Genomic DNA, 10340 nt, shown 5'->3' with positions numbered 1-10340 from the left:
AAGTCGTACCTCACTCGTAGCTAACACGTAATAAGCTCGTATAGGTCCTTTCCAAAGATCACGAGTTTTAACTCGTAGAAATCGTACGACTCTTAGGTGAAATAAACCTAGGTGGGAGAGCAGCTTTAATCACTATAACAGAAAGTCTGCGAACCTCACCCATCCAGTTTAATATAAATACAATTATAAACAATATAGGTCAATTATAATATAATAAAACAAAATGAACAAAATACAGAAAGCAATTATCGAAGTTAGTGAAATACGAAACTAAATATAGAGCAAATTAATTAATCATTGATCAGAAACAAAAAAAAAAGAAGAAAAAAATTTAACTTTAAAGAATTTAAATTATATATATGTATATAATATGTGTATATAATTGATTAAATATAATTCAAAACTACCCCATGAGCAGTTTGGAATTTTCAAGACTGATTCTTACCGCCCACCTTCTTCAGCATTCCTTAAATCAATATTACCTATATACAATATATCAGTATTGATGCTAACCAAGTATACCAAAGCTCTGTCCAGATTATCGAATTTTCTTCACCAAAAAACGTCTGTATGCCCATATATTTATTGCAATATCCCGACCTTGATTATAAGTCGCGTCTTAAGCGTAGAGATATCTTTATTTTTTTTTTAAGTTCTTTTGGAATTTATGACATTTCTATAGATGACTATGTGCATTTAAATTGCTCACAGGGCCGTCCTGCCACCAGACTTTCGTCAAATTCTTTAATGTTATCTGTCCGTCGATGCAAAACAAAATCCCATAAATCGTTTTATTTTCAACGAATAGTGCCCATCTGGAATAATCTTCTTTTAGCAATTCGATCAGATTCTTATTTTCCATCTTTCACAAACAAGGTGATTGAATGTTACAATTCTAAATTGAAATCTAATTTTTTTTGCTGATAACATCTGCACTTGGGTTTCATTTTGTCACCGTTCTGGTTGTTGTTAGATTATGATCTTTTTTTTTCTTAATTTTAATTGTTATTTGTGAATTGGACATATATTTATTCTTATCCATATTATATTTATTTTTGTTGTTTCATTTATCTCACTCCGGTGGTAAGACGGCCCTGTAGAGGTGCTTGTTCACATGTTCTGGTCTTGCTAGTTGAAGTTAAATAAAATAAAAATATAGACCTGATGTGCCTATATATGGTCACGATGTGCCTATATACGGTCATGATGCGCCAATATATGGTCATGATGTGATGTCATCATGACCATATTCTTTTGTTTTTGTCAAATAAAATATGATAGTCTGTACAGGGCTTAGCAATAATTAAAACGGAGTTCAATTGACTATAATTCGAATTCGAATACGAGACTTGATCCTTTCATCCTATCGGCGTATAATTTGTCAAATTTCGCATTCTGAGCCTTGGTGAAGTAATTTTTCCAATCTCCGACTTCACCTAAATAAATACAATCAAAAGATAAACATAGACACAATTTATTTATCGAACTGATATTGGTTTATTTAAAAAAAATCAAGATTGCAACCAGGGAACAGGGAAATTGTAATTTCACTGTTCCCTGAACAGTTTTTGTATAGCGCCCTCCACTTGATTCAAACTCTTCTGTTGACTCTTCTGAATGTCTGCCAACATAATAATAATTTTATATCAACCCCTTCAGTTGATGTTCAGGGCCCTCTTTATAATTTCAATAAAATGCATATAATATACAATATATCAAACGTAGGCATATAGTTTGTGGCCATTTTATTTAAAAAAATCAAACATTTATGTTGCTTCTTTTGAATAGAGATGCCAAATAATAATAATAATAATGTATGGTATTGTCTTGTTTTCTCAGTCTATTGTGTGTTTTTCAAACGTTTTTTTGGCAAAATAAATGAAATTATATGCCTAGTATCGACTGACACTAGTTTTTAAAATGCTGTCTTTCTGTCATAATTTTCGTTATTTTGTTATTTAACCAAGTTCACTACTGGTATAACGTGAAGAGCATAAAGACACTGGCATGATGCACTACATAAGATTACTATTAGTATTATTAATATTATTATGAGATGTTTGTGTTCACTTACAACACTTAAAAACAGTTTAAATATAATATATTATAAATAGAATGAGAAAATGCTTAATTGCTGATTAACAGACGCATTAATTATACAATTCATTTTTGGATTCACAAATGAAATGATTGGTAATAAAATTTGCATATATGCATATGAATTGAATTTGTGTCACATTGGAAGTTAAAACCTATAGTTGATTCTTGTCCCACCAGATTTTATCACTTGGTACATGTTTTTAAGTTGGTTCTTTTCAAGAGTATCCTTCACCTTAATATAAGGCAGATTTTAATTGGTTGATAATTCAACAAACCTTTTCTCATAAAGGCTGATAGTGATTGGTCAATATTTTCACAATCTGAAAAGTTAGTTTTTGGATTTTTCTTCATAGAGTCAAATGTACAGTGCTTTACAATATCTTGTAGTTTTTTATCAGGAATTGACCAGCCAAAAAACTTGGAGACTCTTTCTATCACACTTGCAAGATCCTTTGAAAAAAATTGATTAAAATGATATTAAACGCTACAATTAAATCAGATAATCAAATTTAATTGAAATTTATTGTGGACTCCAAAACACAAGAACAACAATTCAGATTGCACAATGCTAACAACGATTTACAGACCTTCCTCATATCTTCATATTTGATAAACAGAACGTTTTCTTCATTCCGTAGGCTCCACCAGTAAATATTCATATCAAACCAGGAACCATCAATAACTACATTAAAAATACATTATTAATTACAATATTTAATCATTAATAATCACACAGCATAACCTATAAAATTACGTCTTACCTCCTGACAGAAAAATGAGATTAAATAAAGAGTATCACACCCCTCCACCACCCACACATGCATGCATATATATTGGATGACCACATTGCACATATATACATACGGACATGTATACATACAAATACATACATACATATATATATATATATATATATATATATATATATAATAAGAGACTATATACATACACCCATATATACATACATACATATATACGCATACATATATAGGCCCTACGCATACATATATACACATACATGTACACCCATATATACACATATATACAAATATATACATATATATATATATACATACATATTTTTATTTATTTAATTTATTCAGGTATAAACATATAAAAAACAATTACAAAACGGCAGCCGAAGCTGAAATTTTTTGCATCACAACACCTGTTCACAAAAAAATTATTTACAAATGCAAAACAGCAAAATACAAAAGCTAAGAAACATTATAAATTCAATTCATTACAAAAAACAAAAAAGGTCAAATTATCATCAATTATAAAAAATACATATTATATACATATATACATACATATACATTATACATACATACACACATACACACATATATGTATTCTTTAATGCTCAAATTGTAGTAAAATAAGAATATAAAATAACCGTCATCAGCGCAGAAAGCATCAAAGAATTCATCCCAGGTTTCGTACGTTCTTAGATATGTATTGGCACGGTGAAAGTTATACAATGATACTGCATTATCCTTAGGGTTTCTCCCGACATACACAATCTATAAGAAAAGTGAATACAAATTTTAAAAAAGATGAGATAAATAATCAATGAATGTTGCCAGACTGTAATAGTGTCCCTAAATCTTGCCTTTGGTTTCTTTATGATGAGCTGCTTCGCCATGTGTTTTGGCGGTAGATGCGTTTTAATAAGTCTAGGCGATGGCATTCTCATGGCTTCATTATGCGGCGGTACATCTGTTTTTTGTTGGTCAAGAAACAAGAACCGTTTTAAGATGCTGATTTCGTCTGCTTTCTGGATATCGCAGCCGTGGTAGAGAATCGAAACAATCTCCTGCATCCATGTAGTTCCTGAATCATAATAAGAATATAATTAATGGTATAGAAATAGGCCTAGGCCTATATATTTCTTCCACACGGGAGACCTTTTTTAAGGACTTCACTAATGAAATTTTAGAATTAATAAAAATAATTTTTAGAAAGTGAATTCCAATTTCTCCTGATCACGATTGAAGCAACTCAATCGAAACGTCGAGACATTCTCAACAAAACTTACGTGGTGCACCCCAAGCATTTACATAGTATTACTTCAAAATGCAAACCTTCAAACAATATTTAGTTCTCATATTCTTACCAGCTTTTGGGTACGTAATCACCCAAATGTCATCTGTACGAACTTCAAACGTTTTCATCGCCTCCAGGATTTCATCTGTGGTGACCCAAGGGTGGCGGACACCATCTACAATCCGGTCGATTCCTCGTTGAACTGGAGGCATTCCGGTTTGGTACCGTACTGTAGACTTTAGACACAAGACATTAAGTTAAGTAGTAGAATACAATCCTGCCCACACCCACCTACTCCACCATGGCTGGCACTCGCTGAGGTGAGCAAATGTTGGAAAAGAATGTCTCCCTCTAGTATAAATGCCCGGAAATAGCAAATTCATACTTTTAAAGCATTAAATGTCCTTCACTTCAGGGATTTAAGTAATCGGAGCAATCTTTACCCGCATAATTTTTTTTGTGGCGACGATAGTTTGGCCGACTCCAAACACATATTTTATACTTGGAAGAATTCCATCTAGTATTTTCAAAAGTAATAAAAATAAGAGAAAAAATATGACAAAACTCTTTTATTATATTATCAATTTTAATATGTTCTATAGCATAAAATAGGGGCTTAGGAAAGTCTACAATACCTCCATGGCACTTACCGATCTAATAAAAATGTTGATGCATGAGAACAGACAATATACTATCAGTTTTGACTGACCTTTCCTTTCTCTGACACAATTGACAATACCATTCTTTTATAGCTATCGCACCGTGATATATGGTACTCGGGTCCGGCGATTTTTACAAATCGCGCTCAGTGTATTAATGCTCTAGTTCTATTTCTAATTTTCGTTCAATTACCTGTGGTGTTCTCCAGGGATCTCTTTTAGGCCCTCTTTTATTTTGTTTAGGCCTATATAAAATTATATTCACATATATTCCAAACTCCTGTCCTTTTTCCTTTATGCGGACGACACAACAGTTCTTTATTCAAGTAAAAATATACAAACCTTATACTGTTGACTCTAATTTGACTTCCGTTTGAACTTTCCTAATACTTTGCTGTCAATAAACTTTTCAGCCAACCAGGAGGAGTGTAGCTTCATTCTACAGTATTTCAACGTCTCCAGTAATCACAATTCCTCGACCTTTCACATTTTAATATTTTATATTGATAATTACGAAATTCCTAATGTCCAATCTGCTAAATCTCCGCCCCCCCCCCACCCCTAATCCGTCACTGTGAAGTTGTAACTTTTTATGTCTTTTACATCTGTAGGTCGATTTCGTAGCACATTATTAAAAATCAACGGTTAGAAGAGCGAGCAAAAAAATGTAATGCATACTAGGCCTATAACATTTCGTGATAATTAGAAAAGATTTTAATGAAATAATAGGTTTTAAAAAGTGGACTTTTTGAAATTTTGAGGCCCAGGGGCAGAGACCTGGAGTGAGTTTTTGAGAAAAGCCCCAGGAGGCTGCCACAAAGTAGCATTTTGAGGGTCTTATATAATGGATTTCTCAAACACATAATTCGTGAATATTTTATTTAAATTTTCATTATTTGGTGGGGGGGGGGGGGGTGCTGAAGAAGTAACGTTATTATGTCATGTACATCTGAAGGCCTACAGATAATATTGTTTATATTATAGATCAATCTGCAGTCACCGGAGACGATAAATCTCCAACAAATTTCATATATTTAAAATCAACGGCTAGATGTGCTGGCAAACATATAATGCAATGCATGCTATAGCATTTTATGATAATTAGGAACGATTTTGTGAAATAATAAGTTTTAAAAAGTGGACCTTTTGGAATTTGGGTGGGGGTGCGTCCGCACCCTCTGCACCCCCCTGCCTACGGGTCTGTAAGTTTTTTAGGGATTCACCTATAGCGGACAAACATGGAAGAAACCGTGACAAATCAGTGTAATGGACCTTTCCGCTAAGCCCCGCCCATTGGATATTGTTGCTAAAGTCCCACAAGACGACAATGTTAAAACATACGCAAACACGTGCGTTTGTGGGACAACACGTGTGTTTGTGAGACGCGCGCGTATTCCTAGCGCTGTTTTGATTAGTCAGTTGTTAAGTTTGATTGACACTCCGGAAAGGTCTATTGTAAATAAAATATCCAAAAGTCTTTGTATCATTTACAGATGATCTTCATTAATTTGTTCCATCCAATTTCCTTCGCAACTACCGTGCACTTAGTCTTCCTTATCAGAGCTACTGCAACATTGTCTTGTGAAACACTTACACATCCGACTTAATAAACTTCAAATGATTCAATCAGGATCGTATCTGACGTTCAACTACACATATAAATAATAATTCTGGTTAACACTAATCTTGCGTTAATTAAAAAAAAAATAAAGACGATTATATTACCTGTTTCTAAAACGACGAAGCTATTAACAAATATCAAATTGGTCTAGTATGATCTATTTTGTTCCACAACAAGCCAATAATCTATACTAGTCAAACTTATCTAGAATACAAAACAAATAAATATTGTTAATAATGTAACAATTGAAGTGGCAATTGTCGCCATCTAAATTAAACACATCACTTAGATACCTCTAACTGATTACTAAAGTCATGACATCACTGGGGCCTAAAAAGGGCAAAATTAAAATATAAACAAAAGGGCCACAGAGCTGGTGTTGGGGTTAGAAATTTAATTTAAAAATAGCTTAAAGTTAGCACTCTTGCAAATTTTCATTTATTTTTCCTTCATATTTGTATTAGAGGCTGTCTTATTTGCAGCAGCATTTTAAATATTTTAACTGAACAAAAATGGATATAAGATAAAAACAAATCTATTCATATCATTTCTTTTCTATGCTACGCTGTGTGCAGAAGATGCAATTCAAATAGTTTATAACTACCGTATTTACGATAACCTAGACCTATACATGATTATATATTAATATTAATAATAACAATAGTAGTAATATTTGACAAAAGTAAACAATACTGAAAATGCTGGCAATTAAGGTTGAGTTAGAAATCAGGCCTACTATCGTTAAGTTTGGACATTGACTAGCATGTAAAGCCGCATGTAAAGCCGGCCACTTACTGCGCCCGACGGTCGACCACCCGACGCGATTATATGGAGAACGCAACACGACGACGTGCGCGCAACGGAACGTTTTTAATGACGATCCGTTCGGACTGCCACCAACAATCATGGGAGCGGAGTTGAATTCAGCGTTAATATGGAAATCAACTTGTATAGCGCTTTACACAATTAAACAATCGTCTCAATGTTACTTATTAGTCAAGGATATTATTGTTTTTTTTTTTCTTGTTGACATTATAGTCGAGTGGCCGATGTTAAGGCAGGGGTGCCGCTAGCTACAGCCTTCATCGGCGCTGGTTCCAGCCGCTCCTCGCCCATGGTTGGTTGGTAGAACGAAGTCCTCTTGGATAAGGACTTATACATGCGCACTTTAAAGAACCCATAACATCTTTCGGAAGAGTAGGGGGTTACCCCGATATTATGGTTCATTTCAGCCCCTGTCGTTGTGGAATATGAACATTTATCTACCAAGAAGCGTCTCTTTACGGCTGCTAGGTAGTCACGGACCACGCCCATACGCAATTCAGCACAATGACGCTGCAAGTTATGGGTTATTCTCCTACCTTTACTTTTTTTTTTAACCTTATTTTATAGTCCGGGAGCCAGGGGCCATTTATTTGCATAAAATGACCACATGATTTAGTTGTATTATTGCAAAGGTCATCCTATGGGTGTCTTGGAACTGCCCGTCTGACGAGACATACCTGCTGGAATTGACGAGTCAGAGGTCAATAAAGGTCGAATGAGTCATTTACTGCCGTTTTTAGAACAATTGTTGTATTACATTAAATAAAAACATTCATGCCCTCGACAATTTGTCTGCGACTAGCAGCTGCCAAGATATTTTAGCTCTATTATTTCTACCTTACTTTGCATATTTAAAGTAATTTGCATATAGAGGCCATGTGACTGAGGTGTTATAGGTATATAATATGGTAAACAATAGATTTATACAATACATGTTGTGATGAATGCAGTCTGTAGACATTTCTTACTCGTCACATATTGACTTATTTTAGTGATCAACATAGTCAGTCAGCACAGAATACTTGGTAAAACACATCCCAGGAGTTGTAAGTTCTTAGAATTTGTTTAAACGGTGGAAATGAAAGAGTGAAACTGCAGTATCTTTGGGGTTCCTTCCAACGTACACAACCTGAAGTTAAAAGAGAGAACAGAATCAATGGTTATTTTTCATATTGGCATTAGTGACATGCTGCGACCATGGAGGTATGGCTGCGACAAGCTGACAAAACAAGCCATAAGAACGCAGTACACTCTTCGGAAAAGAGTAGGGGATTGTGTCTCGGTGTACTGCCCAATCACCATCAGAAGGACACCACTGGAAATAAGTCTTCTTTTAGACTTTCGTGGGCTATCTTTGGTGTTTACACCGAATAAATCTAATCTAAGCCAATATATTAAAAAAAGAATTCAACCCACACATTTAAGCTGATGAACATGAGGCCTAAATACGGTAGCATATCAAGGAGTATTAACATGGGAGAGGAGGCTGAGGGTCAGAGGCATTACCAGTGGTGGATTCAAGGGGGTGGGGCCCAGCAGGCCCGCCCCTCACTAAATTTTTCAAAAAGTGTAAAAAATCTGGGGAAAAAAAAAAGAAAATTACATTCATACTACGGTCTGAGAGTGCCATTTCCTGCCATCTAGAGGTGCTATAACCGTACATTTTCTGGGGCTGAGGTGGTATAGACCCGCCATCTGTCAAACTCCCTCCCTGAACCCCTCTATTTCAAATTCTTGGATCCGCCACTGATTACAATGATTCATGGTGCAATAATCTAAATATCTTATAATCTTTAATTGAACAAATACTAATAAAGTAATAAAGAATAAATAAAGAATGATAAAAATGTTAGCCAATAAATTTGATAATGTTAATTGTTATGTATCTTAAAAAATAAATAAATCAGAGTTACTGATACATAAAACGGTCAAGGGACGATATAGAAACACGTATGAGCCCTTCCCTGTCGCCCCTCTTCAAAGACAGCAAATACAACATTATCATGAAATGAACAGAAAATAACACATTTCTTCGTAAAAGTAAAATAAACAAAACGTTTCTCTTCTGATTATTTACAAATGTAATTCAACTGAGTCATTATTATTATATTGCTAATTAATATAATATTATTCATCATTATTATTTTGTATGCTGAACTTCCATGGTTTTAGTTTAGTGTTAGAAGTTATAAGTGTTTTAATGTGTTTACAGATGTTACACTTTGGAATTCAGATGAAATTGCGTAAATATGGACCATATACTTTGATGAAATGTTAGCTTGATGTAAGCCTAGAAAATGGAACTCTTAATTTTGGTTGGTTTCTTAAGTTATACTTAGAAATATTTTTCTACAACTTCTAACTTCTTTTTTAACGACTTCTCTTATCATATTCATTATTCTGTCAGGTAAGTAATATTTTTCTATTTAGCCCTATGTATTTGTGAATAAAGCATTACACCTTATGTCATTTAAATAGGGGCTCAGAATGGTGTCTGTAGTGTGAGGAATTAATCGTCCTTGCTAAACGCTTTTGCTGTTTTGGGGTAAGATATTATTTTCGTAAGTGCTTCCTCATACTAAATTGCCATACTCAAAATAGGGTAGTATAAGAGTGTTATATAAGATTAATAGAATCAATTGAGGAAAATATTGTTCTGATTTGCATATTATACCGTACCTGTTACTTTGGAGACCTTGAAGAATAAATTATTGATATGATGAAAGCATACCCAACTGAGATATTGATTAATTAGAATTCCGAGAAAGGTCACTATTTCTTTGCCTTATTGACTTGTTAATTTCAATTAACATTTTGAAGATCCACATTAGTTTGTCTAGTATGAAACGCAAATTTGTTTTATCCACATTTAGCTGGAGATTATTACCTTGAAATCATGTATTAATTTGATTCAGTTAATTATTCATTAGTTAACAAGTTGATAAACATTATTACCAATACAATTATGTATTTGTAGCGTCCGCAGCAGAAAGTTAATAATGAACTTTACATATATCATTTATGAAATAAGAAATAAAAGTGGCCGTAAGACGGAGCCTTGTAGCACACCAATCAAGCAGTACCGA

General features: G+C 33.8%; 1 protein-coding gene across 3 annotated transcripts in view; it reads right to left on the bottom strand.

Moving 5' to 3' along the window:
• LOC117117795 (sulfotransferase 1C4-like) overlaps window positions 1-7903 on the bottom strand; it is a 19600-nt gene extending 11697 nt beyond the window's left edge. Inside the window, exons 1-6 of one of the 3 annotated variants that reach the window (XM_033262260.1) lie at window positions 4220-5250; window positions 3716-3936; window positions 3500-3626; window positions 2688-2782; window positions 2376-2550; window positions 51-1436 (exon numbers count right to left, since the gene is read on the bottom strand). In XM_033262260.1, the coding sequence (XP_033118151.1) occupies window positions 1324-1436; window positions 2376-2550; window positions 2688-2782; window positions 3500-3626; window positions 3716-3936; window positions 4220-4361 (873 nt within the window). In that variant the 5' untranslated portion in view covers window positions 4362-5250 and the 3' untranslated portion in view covers window positions 51-1323. Of the gene's footprint in view, window positions 1-50; window positions 1437-2375; window positions 2551-2687; window positions 2783-3499; window positions 3627-3715; window positions 3937-4219; window positions 5251-7809 lie in introns of those variants that run through there. The other 2 variants (XM_033262259.1, XM_033262258.1) reach the window with 2 other exon arrangements.
• Between the last annotated feature and the right edge of the window lie 2437 nt (window positions 7904-10340).

The sequence above is a fragment of the Anneissia japonica genome, unplaced genomic scaffold, assembly GCF_011630105.1.
Source record: "Anneissia japonica isolate Jap-2015-1 unplaced genomic scaffold, ASM1163010v1 scaffold234_len1672027_cov178, whole genome shotgun sequence".
NCBI lineage: Eukaryota > Metazoa > Echinodermata > Crinoidea > Comatulida > Comatulidae > Anneissia > Anneissia japonica.
This window is presented reverse-complemented; position numbering and strand designations above follow the sequence as displayed.